This window comes from Sminthopsis crassicaudata, chromosome 3, assembly GCF_048593235.1.
Source record: "Sminthopsis crassicaudata isolate SCR6 chromosome 3, ASM4859323v1, whole genome shotgun sequence".
Taxonomy (NCBI): domain Eukaryota; kingdom Metazoa; phylum Chordata; class Mammalia; order Dasyuromorphia; family Dasyuridae; genus Sminthopsis; species Sminthopsis crassicaudata.
The window spans coordinates 508614552-508632086 of NC_133619.1; the positions used below are offsets into that span (position 1 = coordinate 508614552).

General features: G+C 44.4%; 1 protein-coding gene across 4 annotated transcripts in view; it reads left to right on the forward strand.

The window, feature by feature from the left end:
- The window catches only part of GAB2 (GRB2 associated binding protein 2), a 250645-nt gene extending 234752 nt beyond the window's left edge, over positions 1–15893 (forward strand). For all 4 annotated transcript variants that reach the window (XM_074303967.1, XM_074303966.1, XM_074303969.1 and 1 more), the window contains exons 4-10: positions 2213–2811; positions 6419–6498; positions 7016–7280; positions 7508–7598; positions 8872–8974; positions 10406–10531; positions 11563–15893. In XM_074303967.1, coding sequence (XP_074160068.1) covers positions 2213–2811; positions 6419–6498; positions 7016–7280; positions 7508–7598; positions 8872–8974; positions 10406–10531; positions 11563–11706 — 1408 coding nt within the window. In that variant the 3' untranslated portion in view covers positions 11707–15893. The remainder of the gene's footprint in view (positions 1–2212; positions 2812–6418; positions 6499–7015; positions 7281–7507; positions 7599–8871; positions 8975–10405; positions 10532–11562) is intronic.
- Positions 15894–17535: the final 1642 nt, after the last annotated feature.

Here is a 17535-nt window from a genome sequence, read left to right on the forward strand (position 1 = left end):
CTTGGGAAAATATGCTATCTTTTCTGGAAATATTAAATAGTTATTTGGACATTGTTAATGAAATTAACAAAAATTCACATTTACATATGAGATATTTTAAGATTTGCAAAGAACTGTATAAATATTATCTGCTCTTCACAGTTCTGTGAGATAAGGGCTTTTGTTGTTCTCATTTTACATATGAGGGACCTAAGCCTGGCAGAGTCATACATCCCCCCTTCATTGTTCTAACCAGAAATTATACATGGACCAAGCTAGATGTAGAGGACTATAGCTTAACAATACAGGCTGGGGTGTGTGTGTGTGTGTGTGTGTGTGTGTGTGTGTGTGTGTGTGTGTGTACTTTTAATTCCCTTGTCATCATTTGTGTATTTGTGTTTATGTCTTCTATGTCTTAGTGGGTATGTTCCTGTGTTTATATTTCTCTGTGTGTGTCTACGTTTATATCTGTGAGCATCTGTCTAGGATTTGGAAAGGGAGAGCTTGTCTGGGGGTGGGGAAGGATTGGGATCACAGCTGCTCACTCCCCTGCCTTGGGAGAGGTGCCAGGTCAGAAGAAACTGAACGATCCCTTGGTGTAAAAGGAGATTGCCCCTAAGGAGAAGGTTGGGACAAATGCCTTCCACGGCCCCCTCTGGGGGCTCTGCGAGTCCAGGATTCAGTTCCACAGGGACTCAGCAGCTTCTAAACTCGTAGCCCTTCCACCCAACCCTGAGGATGCCAGGAACGCTGGCTGTTTTGCACTCCATCTCTAACTCCACCTCATGACTTTGTGCTTGGGCACTAGCTGTCCCCTATCCCTGGAATGACATACTTCCTCACCATCTCTCTTTCTGCAGAAAGCCTTTCCTGATCCCTTTTTTAAAATTAAAACTTTTTTTGCTCTTTTTGTGCTTCAATCATTTCAGTCATGTCTGACTCTTTGTGACCCCATTTGGAGTTTTCTTGGCAAAGATACTGGGATGTTTTGCCATTTCCTTCTCCAGTTTATTTACAGATGAGGAAACTAAGGCAGGTAGACACAGCTAGTGTCCAAGACCAGATTTGAACTCTTTACGTGAGACCTAGAACTCTGTCACTGCACCACCCCGCTATCTGATCCCATTTATTGTCATCCCTTTGCCTTCGAAATCACCTTTATTTATTTATCTGTATTTTATTTATATATATATATATGTGTGTTTGTGTGCATATATATATATAATATGTATTATTTATATTTATTTTTACTTATCTGTATCTCATATAATGAGTTCTTTACATGTTGTCCCTTGCTTGAGTACATTGAGGGTAGATTCTGCTTTTGGCTTTATGCCCCTGGATTTAGTATAGTGTTTCACACATTTGAATACTTATAGGTTCATTGACTGAAAGATAAAAATCAGCTGGAGAGAGGTGGGCAGAGTACCCTCTGAAAGGAGGAGGAGGAAGAGTCCAAGTATGTGTGACCCTTGTAGAGAAACAGTCTTTGTGGTAGAAGGGCACTGTGGAATAGGCTGTCTCCAGGGAGCATGAATTCCCCCATCATTAGTTCTTTTCAAGTAGAGGCTGCATGACTTCTTGTGGATGTGGTGGGTGTTTGGATGTTCATGGACACTTGGACCAGAGAGCCTAGGAGTCTTGCCCAACTTTAGGAATCATGTAAGGTTGTGGCTTTCAGCAGGATGGTGGTCCCGGCAGGCTTCCCAGAGGAGGGGGGCACTTGGACTAGCAGGGAGCAGGGAGTGAAGGAGGGTATGAGGAAGAGATTGCACCAAGGAAGCACAAGATCTGTCAATAACAGCAAGTGTTAAGTGCCTGGAGCTGATGTAATTGTGAGATTAGACTGGAAGGATGTGTTTTTCTTTGATCCTTTCCCTCACAACCCCAATCTCCGGATCTAAGGAGCATAGATTTAGTCTGAAGGGATCTGAGAGGCCACTGAGCCTGACCGCTGCATTTTATGGACAAGGAAACTGAAGTGATTTACCTGGATCACATGATACTAAGTGTCTGAGGTGGAATTTGAACCAGGTGTTCCTTCAAGTCCAGTGCTCTGTTCACTCTGCCGTGCTGTTTCACATTGTGGGGACTGAGGCTAACAGAGGGCTATGACTTGTCCGACCCATGGTGTTAGGAGAGTCAGGATCCAAATCTAGAGTTCTGCCTTCCGTTGGTGGTCCTTTCTCCTCTCCTGCCCCCTCTCAGCCAGTGCCCTCTTTCTCCCTCTCAGGAGCGCCAGTTTCTCCCAGGGCACCAGGGCTTCTTTTTTCATGAGGAGTGACACGGCCGTGCAGAAGCTTGCCCAGGGTAACGGGCACTGCATGAATGGCGTCAGTGGCCAAGTGCACGGCTTCTACAGCCTGCCCAAGCCCAATCGGCATACCTCGGAGTTCCGGGACAGCGCCTACGACCTCCCTCAGAGCCTGGCCTCCCATGCCGCCAGCCACACCAAAGGCAGCCTCACCGGCTCCGAGACAGACAACGATGAGGTGTACACCTTCAAGACCCCCAACAACACCCTGTGTAGGGAGTTTGGGGACCTCCTGCTGGACAACGTTGATGCCCCTGGAACCCCACTCTCAGCCTATCAGATCCCCAGGACGTTCACACTGGACAAGAACCATAATGCCCTGGCAGTAGGGCCCTCTGGGGACCCCTTGGTGGCTCCCCCACCTCGGCCCCCCAAGCCAGGCCAGGCAGAGACTCCCCGCTGGGGCAGCCCCCAACAGCGGACCCAGAATGGAGAGAGCGGCCGGACGGTCTCCGTCGCAGCCACCATCCCTCGACGTAACACTCTCCCAGCGGTGGACAACAGTCGTCTCCACCGAGGTGAGTAATACACCCAACTGGAAAGTTGGAGGGAGGAAGGGAAAGGCTCAGGGCCAGGAAGAATCAGGAGGGCTGGCGGCCCTAGGGAGCTATGGGCACCTGTGGGCACTTAGGCACAGGGCGCTGGTGAGGGAGGAGGTGCCAAGTGCTGAACTAGGCAGTTTCTCTCTGATTTCTTCTCCTTCCCCCATTCCATTTGATCAGTGTTCATGTAGAACCTGCTATGGGCAGAGAGACCACTAAGCTTGGCATTGTAGTCACGGTCCATGGGACTTTAGACATATCCTTTCGCTCTTCCAAGCCCAACGAACTCCATCTGTGAGATGGGGACCATAAAGCTGCAAACTACCTACCTCCCAGGGTGGGAAAAAAGTGCTTTAGAAACATTAAAACTCTCTATGATTGGCTAGTTCTGTCTGGGCCTGGGATTTTATTGGTTCCCGGAGATGAAGCTCCCCACCACAATGCAGATCTCTACCTGGCTACAACTTGTAGTCTCAGAGAACTGACCGGGTGGCCTGTTATCCTGACTCCACGAGCAGCCCCCTATTAACAGGTCTTCTTTTAGGGTTATTCTACAAAGATAGTAAGACACACTGTCTGCCTTCCCAGTAGTTGTAATTTAATAGAGGATTTTATAGGATAATCATAGGATCTTTTAAAATTCTTATGGGATTTTATAGATCCTATGGCTCTATATGGATCCTAAAGATCTTATGATTCTCCTATAAACATACCCTGCACCAATGTATGTCACAGCCTCTTCACAACCTGGTAGATGATTTGTATGACTCGGCAGATCTATGATCTAAAGTTGGGAGGGACCCCAGGGACTATTCAATCTCAGTCATTTTGTAAATGAGGAAACTGGGATAAACAGTACAGTGACTTGCACAGTCACACAGGCCATATCATCCTGTGGCAGAAAACGTCCATTCATAGTGGCCAGACCTCTAAGTGTGGCTGTACTCTTGCTTGACCTGGATGGCTCCTAGGAGACAGATACATCCCACCAACAAGCCTGGGCACCATTATCTCATGGTAGGAGAGGCAGAAAGGAAGATCTGGATTCAAGTCCTATTTCTGACACAAATGAGCTTTGATCCTACAAGAACATAAGTTCAATTTAATAAACATTTACACCTGCTATATGCCCAGCATTGAGCTAAGCTGAGGTGTTGATCTATATTGGTAAAAAGGATTTTCCTCTTCTGGGAATTCCCTAAATAGGTGAAATCTGAGGCTTGGGTTTGGTCCAAAATTCTGCTACTATTTACATTAGCTTTGTAATGGAACCAGAATGAATTTTATTGCCTTTCAAATCTTACAGATGAGGAAATTGAGGATTAGAGAGTTTAAATGACTTATCCAATTACATAGTAAGTCAATGGCAGAACCAGATTTCTTGACTTCTGACTTAGTAACTCCTTGAACTATTGGACCATCAACCAAAATAGACTGAAGTCCTTTTGATAGCAGCCATTCAGTCAATCTTTATCCAATGAGGAAAGACTTTGTCTAATCGCCTGTGTTGTATATAGAGCTTTAAAAAAAGTACAGTCCTTGCCCTTAAGAAATTTACTATCCAATTGAAGAAAAAGATTCAGCTATGAAGTAGTAGAAGTTACAAGATGGAGCCTATGTACATGATGTTGGCATTTAGGATTTCATAGGAGGAAGCTAAGGAGAGTCAGAAGAAAAAGAAGGATGGGGATAATGATGTAATATCATTTACATGATAACAATTCCCATTTTTCCAGTTTAAGATTTACCATGTGCTCTCCTCTATAACCTCATGAGGCAAAGAATGCAAGTGTTGTTATTCTATCTCACATTTTAAGAAACCTAAACTCAGAGGAAATGTGATGTTTCACTTAAGATAGTGTCACTGTCAAGAAATGAATTTAGGGGAAAAGAGGGAGAGTGAGGGAGGGGGGGAAGAAGGAAGAAAGAGAGAAAGAAAGAAAAGGAAGAAAGGAAAGAAGACAGAAGAAAGAAAGAAAGAAAGAAAGAAAGAAAGAAAGAAAGAAAGAAAGAAAGAAAGAAAGAAAGAAAGAAAGAAAGAAAGAGAAAGAAAGAAAGAAAGAAAGAAAGAAAGAAAGAAAGAAAGAAAGAAAGAAAAGGAAGGAAAGCAAAAGAGAAAGAAAGAAAAGGAAGGAAGGAAAAAGAGAAAAAAAGAAAGAAAGAAAAGGAAGGAAGGAAAGCAAGAGAGAAAGAAAGAAAGAAAAGGAAGGAAGGAAAGCAAGAGAGAAAGAAAGAAAGAAAAGGAAGGAAGGAAAGCAAGAGAGAAAGAAAGAAAAGGAAGGAAGGAAAGCAAGAGAGAAAGAAAGAAAGAAAAGGAAGGAAGGAAAGCAAGAGAGAAAGAAAGAAAGAAAAGGAAGGAAGGAAAGCAAGAGAGAAAGAAAGAAAGAAAAGGAAGGAAGGAAAGCAAGAGAGAAAGAAAGAAAGAAAAGGAAGGAAGGAAAGCAAGAGAGAAAGAAAGAAAGAAAAGGAAGGAAGGAAAGCAAGAGAGAAAGAAAGAAAGAAAAGGAAGGAAAGCAAAGAGAAAGAAAGAAAGAAAGAAAAGGAAGGAAGGAAAGCAAGAGAGAAAGAAAGAAAGAAAAGGAAGGAAGGAAAGCAAGAGAGAAAGAAAGAAAGAAAGAAAAGGAAGGAAGGAAAGCAAGAGAGAAAGAAAGAAAGAAAGAAAGAAAAGGAAGGAAGGAAAGCAAGAGAGAAAGAAAGAAAGAAAGAAAAGGAAGGAAGGAAAGCAAGAGAGAAAGAAAGAAAGGAAGGAAAGCAAGAGAGAAAGAAAGGGAGAAAGGAAAGGAAGGAAGGAAAGCAGGAGAGAAAGAAAGGGAGAGAGGAAAGGAAGGAAGGAAAGCAAGAGAGAAAGAAAGAAAGGAAGGAAAGCAAGAGAGAAAGAAAGGGAGAAAGAGGAAAGGAAGGAAGGAAAGCAAGAGAGAAAGAAAGGGAGAAAGAGGAAAGGAAGGAAGGAAAGCAGGAGAGAAAGAAAGGGAGAGAGGAAAGGAAGGAAGGAAAGCAGGAGAGAAAGAAAAAAGGAAAGGAAGAGAGAGATGGAGGGAAGGAAAAAGAAAAAAGGAAAATAGACATAAAAAATCGATTAATCTTCATGGATTAGATTATCAGCTCACATATATCTAACTTATGGATAGTATGAATGAGTATCCTGACATCCCTGAAATTATAAGCATATTGCATAAATAGCCATAAATTTCTTAAAGTTCAACTGAAATGATATATGTAAAGTGTGTCTGAGCCTATCAAAAAGCCAGCTTTTATGACTGAATGTGAGGTGCAGGTGTTCCCATTGTTTTTATTGGGAAGAGTTTAGCAATGAAAAGGATGTCCTTTATGTAAAGAAATAAACAGTAGAAGAAGCCAAAAAAGAAAAAGAAACAAATTTAGTTTTCTCTCAAGACTCAAAGCCCAGCACTTTTATGCCACACTGAGGGTGTCCAACTCTGAGCTGAGACTTGGATTTGTAAGACATTTGGGCGAGGGAGTAACTCCGGGGAACCTGTGAGTGTTGTTAGGATAGAGATGATTGGAAAGGTAACAATGGAGTCCTAAGGCAGGTACATACTAATCTGTCATCTCTGTGTCATAGCCTCTTCCTGTGAGACATATGAGTATCCACAAGGTGGCCAGTCTTCAGAGTCTGTCAATGATGGATTTAACTCATTTGTGGTAAGTGGGACCAGCTGGCTCTAATGCTTGTTTCCCCTTCCCCTTCCCCTTGGTCCCCCCCGCCTGACCTAGACTCCAACTTCTTAAAGCTTGTGACCCCATATGAGGAGTTGTAACGGAGTGTGGAGATTGTGAAATTCTGAAATATCATCCTTGCAGAATCATACTTACCAAGTAAAATCACTTGCAACATCTCTTTATGGGAGAGTCTTCTCTTACTCCCAGCCCTATTAAGGCTTTGGGACTGGATAGATAAATAGGCAAGCTGCATATGGGTGATTTCATTATTTCCTTTTTAGTTTAATATTTATTTCATTTTTAGGAATGACAATGAAACCTTTATTTAACTTAAATCCTTCCGGTTACAGCTCCATCTCTTCTTGTTTTGTGGAGTCAGGAAGGAGGTTTTCTCTCAACCTCCTGGAGATGGCCAGCCACACAGGATTGAACCTGCCCTTCCTCTTTCCCCTCTTTCCCCTGCAGTGACATTTCCTGTGTCTCTTTTTGTTCTTTCTAGGCAGGGAAAGCCGCCATGGGGCACACAGACAGCTCCAATTCAGAAGACAATTATGTGCCCATGAACCCTGGGTCCTCCTCCCTGCTGGCCATGGAGAGAGCTAATGACAATTCTCAGAGTGTCTACATTCCCATGAGCCCTGGGCCTCATCACTTTGACCATCTCAGCTTCTCCTCTTCTGCTTTGCCCGTCCATCGGGGGCCAGGGCGGGGAAGTGAGATCCAACCTCCCCCCGTCAACCGAAATCTCAAACCTGACCGGAAAGGTGAGGATGGATACACCCCAGTACTGCTCTTTCTAAGAAGTTGCATTTTCACAGTAGTGAACCTGGAGTTTTCCTAGGTGGGATGGGGCTTGGTGTTAAGCAGATAAAGCAATGGCCTGAATAAGGTTCTCTTCTGTTGCTTCCTGCTCTGAAAATCTGCGATGCTTTCCAACACCAAAGATAACATCCTTGTCTCATTAACTGCCCTCTATTTCTTCCTATTCCAGCAAAACCGACTCCTCTGGACTTGAGAAATAACACCGTCATCGATGAGCTTCCCTTTAAGTCCCCGGTCACGAAGTCTTGGTCTAGGGCAATGTGAGTGGGTTATGGGTCAGGGGACTGAGAAGGAGGATGGTGGGGCAAGGGAAGAAAGCTGAAGCACAGATTCTAGTCCTAGTTCTGTCCTTTCTTTGTCTTTTGCCTTCCCTGTTGTCTCATGTCCTCAGTTGTTAAAAGGGAAAATAAGAGAGAGATCCATGGCTAGTTCATGTCCCTGGTCTGCTAGGAAGGTCTGTCAAGGTGGGGTATATGAAATCACTTGAAGAAAATACAAAGTCCTGTGCACAGTTTGAGGATGAATTGAATTCAAATGTCTGCGTTTATATGTCAGGGGGCTTTGAAGATAAATAAATGGCTGTGTTTATGCCAGTGATGCTTTCACCGATGCTGACAACCGTTCACATGGATGTAGTACTTGACATTTCAAAAATGTTTGGCAAGTATTTTTGGAACCAAAGTTTAACTGAATGTTAACAATAATCATTCAGTCACTGGATTGAAAAATAATGAATAAAATCGAAGGGTTAGATTAGGTGCTTTCTAACATCCCTCTTCACACTTAGGATTTTGTAATTCAAATGTAGCACCTGTTAGCCTTTCCCATATTCAGCATGGTTGTCTTTGAGTGATAACTGTTTAATTCATGGCCTAAGCACCCACCTAATATGTTCCTTGATTACTATGCAAGTATCCTCTTACTCTTGTAATTTTTCCAGGAGTCCCCTGGTCTATAGTAATCAGTGTCATCTAGACAGGGCACTTGAGTTTCATAACACTAACTATCAATATCAGTGTATTCCTCTTTTAATCCCTACTGCACCCCTGTGGGATGTCCAAGAAGAGCAGAGGCAACATCAATTCAAATCACCCTAAGATTTTGTGATGCAAAAATTTTAATATTTAAGATTGTATAATTTAAATTTTGAAAATGAATTCTGAGATTGTTAAATTCTAAAATCCTAGCATTTTGTACTCTTAATGTATTAAGAAATAATGATCCTAGGAGCCTTTGATTCTAAAAGGACCAGAATTTAAGAATACATTAAGGACCAATTTGTGTCATTTAACACATCTGATCTTTTTAAGTACCATAATATAGTTTATTTCTTTTCTTATTTGAAAAATCCTTTAGGGTGCTAATAATAAAATTTGTCTTTAGAATGCTTAATTATAAAAGATAAGGGAAAAAGCCTTGACATGTGAGTTAGACATAACAAAGTCTTAATAAGCTTAAATATCTTTTAAAAGGCATCATTTAACATGCTTGGCCCTTATAGTGTTAACTTTGTCTTCCTCTTTACATGAACAGTCATACCTTCAATGCTAGCTCTTCCCAGTCCTGCCGTCCCGTCTCCACCCAGAGCATCACCAGCACCGATTCAGGGGACAGTGAGGAGAATTATGTCCCCATGGTAAGTACCATTGGGAAGACAGTGTCTGAGAGGGGACTAGGAAAGAGGCACATTGAGTGCAGCAAGGCAGACTGCCTGATCTGGATGTCCTGTATGGACTGTATGTGCTGTGATGCTGGGTGGCCATCACAAGGATCCAGGCAGTCAATAAAGCGTTCACCAAATTTTTAATGAATGTCTGTACAGGGCCCTGTGCTGGGCACGAAAGGGAATACTGAAGCGTGTGAAATGCCTTTTTACCTCAAAGAGCTTACAGTCCATTGGGGGGTGGGGTGAGAATGACATATGCAAACAAATAATTTTTATTTTCAATAAGCTTCACAAATTGGGAGAGTTGGTGAGGTCTGGGGGAATGTTCTAAGTTTCTCTTGAGTGCTCTCCAGACTGGGAATAAGGGTCCCAGGCCTAGAAAGTGGCTTCCTCCCTTAGAACCAATGAAGAGTTTGGCCTTTGATGCCCTCCAGGGTCCTTCTAGCTCTGCCATTCTGTATGCGAAGATCCTTTTTCTCTTTAACATGCTATATTTTAAGTCCCAACCAGCTCAAATTGCTTTGTAGAATACTATGTAAATCTCCATTATTGTTGTTTGTTATTATTACTATTTTATGTTATAAGGTCTCTTCCAGTTTTAATATTTTCTTTCTTAATCTCCTTTGGTTCTGATCTCCTCGATTCTATGACACAAGTTTGGACACCAAATGGTCACTCTTGAACTGTTGGTTAATAGAAAATTATGTGGCTCCAATGGTCCCTTCTACGTTTGTCATTCTCCGAGGTCCTTTTTTTGTCCTAAGGTCTTTTTCGTTCTCTGTTTCAAGGTCCCTTCCACTCGGGGCATGAATTCTAGAGCTGAAAGATCTGACGCATAATATTAAATGACAAGTGTATTAGAGAGTTCCACGGGAGGGCCTTCATCTTTCAATCCTTCTGGGATCTGGGACCTCATGGGTGCCGGGGATGTCTTTCCTCCTCTCTTCAGCTGGCAATGTAATGAGATGCTGATGGCAGAAAGATGAACCTGTGGATGAACTTCTCTACTGGTCCTTAAATAATGGAGCCTGCCAGAGAGTTTGCTCCATTGAAAGAGCCTTTCAGAGCTGGGAGGGTGGTGGGGCAAGAGAGGGGAAGTGGGCAGAGTTCCTTCCAGGTCGTAATCAAACATGACAGGGAGAATCAGGCCTTTTACTTGGGTGGGAGCAGCTAATATGTTTAAATTTAATTTCCTTGTACTGAATTGATTCATAGAAGATTTCAGGGCATTTTTTTTCCCCTTGCAAACAAAATGATTGATTTCCTCCCAACCCTCTTTCCTTCTTATTTCTCTCCCCTTGAGTCCTGCCTCCTTCCATTTCTGGTCTAGGAATCGGTCTTAGAGGGAATTTTTTTCCTTAATTGTTGATGCTCTTTTCCACTCTTGTCTCTCTGTTACAGCAAAATCCTGTGTCAGCATCCCCTGTTCCTAGTGGCACAAACAGTCCTGCTCCCAAGAAGAGTACAGGCAGTGTGGACTACTTAGCCTTGGATTTCCAGCCAAGCTCGCCCAGCCCCCACCGAAAGGTACCAAGAGGGCAAGGATCCCAGGGACTGGCTGGGCAGGGAGTCAGTGTGACATCAGCAGAGCACTATGAGCAGGGAAGTAAACTTCTAGTCAAATAATAATCCTTTACTTTATGTGAGGTTTGCTTTATGGGTTTTTGAATTACTTTCTAATACCAGTCCTGTGATGAAGAAGCTGCACTGTCCTGTTCATGGATCCCCATCTAGTGCAATGGATTACTCAGGTCCCAAGGGTTCAAACAAGCCATCCTGGTACACTCCTGGTAAAGGCAGTTCCTGAGGCCATCTAACTAGTTGAGGAAGATTTCTTGGAGTTTCAGGAACTCCCTGCTATAGTCCTGAAAACTGATTTTATATTTTTCTTGTCCCCAGGGGCTCCATTTGCTCAAACTAGCCCAAGTCTGCAGTGCTTTCCTTGCCCACAACAGTCATAGGTGGGCCTGTTGGGGATGGAAGTGACAGATGGGGGCTCATTCACACTCCCTTCCTTCCACCAGTGCCCCAGCCCAGAGAGAAGCATGGGGGCCTATGGCAATGGTTGCCTTGGAGGCTCTTAGCCATCCGAAGCAGTTATGGAGTAGGGAATTCAAAGCTAGCCTGACTCACACAAGTTCTGGTTCTGTGATCTAGGGTGAGTTATTTAACTTTGCAGAGCATCAGGTGATTTTCTTAGACCCTAATTTGTAGAGAAGATAGTGACCTGCATTCGTTGAGTTACTTCCTTTCTTTATCAGGAATTCTCTGTACCAATGAAATGATATTAAAACATATAGATAGATAGATGAACACATATAAAACATACATATAGTTAAAACATGTAATTAAAACACATATAAATAAAAATATAAACATACATATGTGTGTATCTGTGTATATGAGTGTGTATATATTATGTGTGTGTGTGTGTGTACATATATATATATATATATATATATATATCAGCTGAGGAAAATGAAAGGAGAAGCTTCTGCTTGGAGGAAAGGCAGTCTGCATCCCTGGGACTTCTACTGATTTGTGTTTCCACTCCACAGCCATCTACATCATCCATCACATCAGATGAAAAAGTGGATTACGTGCAAGTGGACAAGGAGAAGACCCAGGCCTTGCAAAGCACCATGCAAGAGTGGACAGATGTCCGGCAGTCCTCAGAGCCCAGCAAAGGGGGCAAGCTGTGAAGGGCAGAGCAGGCCCTGAACCCAGGGAAGGGGTCTCCCTGTAGCCGACTTCTTCCTGCCTTCCTTCTCCCCTCCTTGGGATCCTTGGACTGCTCCTTGGGCCCAGCCTTTTAGACTCTTTCTCCTGAGGCCAAAATAGGGGAAGAAGTGCTTGAGGGGATGGATAAAGCTGTCTCTTTGGCCTCTGGGCACCAGCTCAGGACCACACCTTTGAGCAATACTGAAAATGCCCAGAATCTACCTGCCCTTGCCTTTCTCCTTCCCAAGCTTTCGCTGAAAAGTCTCTGCCTCTGCTTCTAGCTCCCTATTCCTAGGATTTTCCTCTAAGCCAAGGTTGGCTGTCCTCCTGGGGATCTAGAATTCAGAGCCCCCGACTCGCTCTATGTCACAGCCTCCTGCTCCCTGACTTCCTCTCTCCTCTCAGTCTTGATATAATGTGTTTAAGACTCTACCAGCTTGGCCCTCTAGGCTGGGACACATTTTCCAAGAGAGAAGAAATGGGGAATCTTGGTTAGAGGTGGCTTTCTTGGTAGGGGACCCTTGCCTGCTCTGTTTGGGAATCCCCAGAAGCAGGGAGATCCCCTTCCCCAGGTCCAGGGCCTACCTGTCTTGGCCAAGGAGGCTGGTTCTAAGAGTAGGAAACTCAACACCAGGGAGCAGCTGGTATTCGGCTGATATTAACAATGTCCCACCTCCAGGGGAACTGCTTCCAGCAACCCAGGATGGGGAGAAGCAGAATAGACCAAGGGGGACGAAAAATCAAGACCAAGATATCAAGCACCTGGATGCTGTGGACATTGAAACTACAGATTTGTGAGACTGGATGAGTGTACCGAGGCCTCTTCTGGAATGGAGAATCCCTGCTCAGCAGGAAGCCGCACTCATAGGCCTCTTGGGGCTAGAATTAACGGGGTTCCTTTGTACACTTTGGAGGGTGGGACTCTGGGGAATGGAGTGGACATACCGTAGGCAGGAGGACAGACACAGTATTTGGATGTCCGTAGTGTTAGAAGGGAGAGCGCGCAGCCATGGGAGGGAGAATGTAGTGAAGGAATGAGGCCGATGAAAAGTAGGAGGGGTGTGATGGAAGGAAAGCTTTTGGAGGTTAATGAAGAATCTGAGGTACTTTATGGGAGTGGATTAATATGGATGGGGGTAATGTCACATGCCCAGTTAAAATGCACCAGGTGTGTATTTGTTAATGTTGTTGATGTTATGTGAATGGGAGAAATCACTCGGGGAAAGGAGGTCATAGAAGAAATGCAGCAAAGGAGACAATGGATGTTACATGGAAAAGAGGAAATGTAGATAGGACTGATGTGTTGTATAAGGGAGATGTGGGGTTTGTTGGGGTAATTCTGTACAGGGGATCTGTACAGGTTTCAAGGATTGGGATGAAGTCTATTTCAAGGTCAACCTGGATATTTTCCCTGTGTCCCTACTCAGGAGACGGCAAAAATCCTCAAAACCAAGCCCAGAATTTTTTTTTAGCAGGGGGGAAGAAGAAGTCTTCTGGATACATGTCAAAAAATGGAAGCCCTTAAGGAACATGTACGATGTGCCTCAGATTGGGCCCAGGTGGGATGGAGGAGGTAATTAGTCTTCTCCGGGGGTCTGCCTGGTTTGCAGCTCTGATAGAACAGTGTTCTTGCAAGGCTTAGGAGCCAGAGCTTTCTCTGAGAGGCAGAGAGGGGGGTGTCTAGTGGTGATGATGAGTTACTCTTCATAAACTCAATTATTTGTAATTTTCATAGGATTTATAGCTGGACAGGACTTTTGAGACCATTTAGTCCAATCTCTTTACTTTACAGATGGGAAATCAAGGCCTAGAAAAGTTAACTGTCTCAGTACTTCTTGTGGTAGTGCTGGGACTCAAACCCAGAGCAGTGCTTTTCTCACTAGTCCACACAACTATCTCTTTCAGGACTTCAGGGGAATAGTCTAGGGGATCCCCGGACAGATGGATACACACACACTTCTCCTCTCACACCTTCCTATTGGCCAGGACACTAGGAAATAAGGACCAAATCTAGTGGAGGAAAAGGATTGAAAAATAGGGGAGCCCAACACCTAACACCTCCAAGATACCCAGCACCCAAGGGGATTAGCTAATTTGCAACATACCTCCAAGGCTTCAGGTCCTTAGATCAAGTACACATTATCCTATTGTGCCTCAGTTCCCCCATCACAAAAATGGGGTAAAAGCAACCTACCTCGTGGGACTAGGGTTGAAGCTAAGTTGGCTCTGGCCATGTCATGGCCTGTTTCCTCTGAGTTACTCCTTTCCCTGCCTTACAGTGTCAGCCTGGGAGCCCGTGCTTAGGAAGGGCAGGGAGAGGCTCCTTCCTTGTTCTTAGCTCGGATGGCTTTGTTAGAAATGGAAGAGGCTGAGGGTTCATCTTCTGGGAGAAGAAAGCAGAATTCTGCCTCACGATGCTGAGAAACACTGGCCAATTCTCCCCCCAAAAAATTATTTTAATATGAAAGTGGGGAAAAAAAAAAAGGCCAAATGGCTAGCTGTTAATTAGCAATCAGTCCCAACCGTATTTCCTGGTGGCTGCTTAGCTTTGATTGTGATAAAGCAGTTGCGTTCTCCCAACCTAGTTTGAGAGGCCCCGAGATGGGGAAGCCCAGGGAAACAAGGGGTTCAGACTCAGTGGCCTAAGGCCCTTCAGTTCAAACATTCTGACTGAGATGCTCTCTGCCATAGCACTGTCTGGTAAAAGGATGAGTTTTGCTGGTGCTAAGGGAAAGGAATGAGCCTGTGACTAGAGACCAATTGTTTCACCCCATAGACAAGGAGGCTCCCTCCTGGGAGCACCTGTTCCGACTCTGAGACACACCAATAAAGAGCAGCAAGCTTCCCGCTGGGAAGAACCTTTCTGCTTTAGGGAAAACAGCTGGGGACAGTAGTTAGGCTATTTGGGCCCAAGCTGTGTTGATGGCCTGAGAAAACTCCATCATCCCCCTCCAAGCCTTCACTTGAGGAACCAAAAAGTTTGGCTTTCTCTTCTGATTTCAGTGGCACCCCACCACTACAAGATTTGAAGTTTTGTGGCTCCTCAACTTTCGTCCCCTCCCCACTCCCACAAATACACAGAATGAGGGTTAGTATTTGGGTCTTGCTTGATAGGGAATAGGTGGATATACCTACTGGTGAGTCATCTACAGGCTGTACAGCTCGATGCAGATTGCAGGAGTTTCTCCAGCGACTTGGCTTTAGGAGAGACCATTTTTTTTTTTTTTTCTATAAAAAAGCATCTACCTTGCATCTATTTCCCCTGGAAGGCCTTATTTATAATGGGTAATAGAGATGTTTAGGGGGATGGAATATGTGAATAGAGAGCCATAGTCCTGAGCTGTGGCCACACTAGCTACAGCCCTTGGGATCAAGACAGAGCGATGAAAAATGGACAAGGGTGGGAGTAAAGGAGTCATCCTCTCTTCCACTCAGGAGCAGGGTGAGGGGAATGGAAAACTACAGTGAACCCTCAAACCCAGGCCAGCAGAAAGATAGAAAGGTCCTTCTTTCCCAGTTCCCTTCCCCTCCATGGACTGGATGATCTCTAAGCTTCTGTTTGGTTTTGCTGTAACATTCTTGGATTCTGCAAAGAGCAGGAAGGACCCAAGAGATCTGAAAGACCGTGACTTGTGGCTTGGGGTGGGATGGGGATGACTGCAGAGGAACCTGTAAGACTGTCACCTGGAGGGCTGTCCCATGAAGACATACCCAGTTCTGCACTCGTATCTTATTGGTGTTGGTGTCTGTGTCTTGAAACTTAGAACCATTTCTAGGGGTACAAAGGGGAAGGGATAGTAGTGGTCTTTGTGGGAAACCTTCCCTGAATCCCCCTCCCAAAAAAGGAGGAGAAATGGATGTAGTGCACTGTGTACCTGAGATGTTAACTGTTGAAAATGGACACGTTTCCTCAAATCGCTGTTGGTGGCCAATGGCCTAAATTATTAATTTATTCTTTTCCTTTAAAAGAAGATGAAGAAACAGCATTTGTAACATGTATTTATCCTGTAAGTAGGTCTTGAGGTTGGGGGTGGGAGGGGGAGGAGGGTGGGAAATGGGTTTAATGTAGCTAATGTTTCTGCCTTTGATGAAATATGGTACAGGCCCAGTGAAAGTGAATCCCCTTGTTAACTGCAGCAGGGCGAGAATAAAGGCAGAGAGAAACCCACTGAGTCTGTCTGTGTCTGATGCGAACGGTCGCCGGAGGCTAAGGGCCCCAGCCACCGTCACAGAATGAGGCTCACAAGTCTGGGGTGCTTTAAGGTTCACACAAAGGCCCTAGGAGGTAGGCAGTGCAAGGAGCATCCCCATGGTTCAGAGGAAGAGACTTCAAGGCCAAAGTCGAGGTGATTTACTGGAAGTCACTTAGCCAAGGCTTGAGCCTGGTCCAATATTGCTGCTTACTATGTAAATTATAGGATGGATGATGGACAGAAATGGGAAATGGCCTAAGAGGTCAATCTAGTTCATCCCCCCCCTTTTTTTTTTTTTAACAGATGAGGAAACTGAGGCTAAGAGAGGCTTTTTGAAAGGACTTGATGGGCCACCAGTGGCAGAGCTAAAATTTTCCTTCCATCATAGACTGCTGTCCATCCAGGTTCCATCCCTGCGTCTTCTGGTGTTGCCATGATGAATTCTTCTCCCCTAGTTGAGAACTCTCAGAAGCCCCCATTTTCTCCTCTTCCTTTCTTATCAGGGCCTTACTTACTCCCCCTTCTCTCTTTCTCTCTCTCTCTCTGGCCTTACTTTGTTTCAGTTCTGTGTGTAATCATCTTACCTCAGTGTAATCATCATCTCACCTCTCCATCCGTTAATTAAGTATTCATTTCTGTAATGCTTTATGGTTTACAAAGTACTTCCCTCCACAAACCAGTTGAAGGCAGGAATGTCAATGATATCCCCATTTTGCAGATGACAAAACTGAGGTTCAGGGGAAGTTTTATTACATCTCACTGACCCCCCTCGTATCAGAACCAGGAATTTTGACTGGAAGATAGCACTACTGTTTCACAGAAGAGGGCAGACGGGGAGATTGAGTCATTCCTGAACTCTTTTCCAAATTCCTTTCCTCTTCCCTTCCCTTCAGCCTGTCCCTAATGAGGACAGTTAGGAGTGAATACTGTGGTTTTGACTGAAGGCTGGAGAAGAGGAACAGAGAGCTTTTTCTCGAAGCTTGGACCTCTAGTATTTCCTCAGTTCCAGTGGATAAGGAAGAAGGTGAAGGAGGAGAATAGTTATCCTGAGACTCTCAGCATAGTCTCATAGCTTACATAGTCTGTCTGGGGCCCAGCCTGGGAGTGATTCTACTGTTCCTTGTTGATAGATTGAGGGCAAGAAGAGCTTTGCCCCATTATGAAGGTTTTCTGTAGAAGTAAGAAGAGCACTGAACTTCGAGTCTTAAAATGAGAGTCCTGGTGACTTGCCTGAGGTCCCCTTCCTATCTCTGATATTAGCTGTATGATCATTGCTTCTAATTCTTCTGATTCCTGCTCTAGAAAATGAGGGTAATACGGTTCTCACTCAGGCCTGACCAACACTCCCTGGCAGGATTGCTATGGAGAGCATGACAGAACTGTACATGGAAATGGCCAGCCTGCAGTTTCACTGCTGAGAATTTTATTCCTCTTGCTCTCTTGTCAAGAAAGGTGAAGAGAATAATTGCTCCCTCTGCCTGAAGCCTAGGAGCACTCTTTCTCTTAAACTTTACCCATGATAGGCTGTACCCAATATTGCATTAGTCACAGACCATCTACCTGAAGTCACACCATCAGTGACGAGAGTCAGGATTAGGACCCAGGTGAGGAATTCCT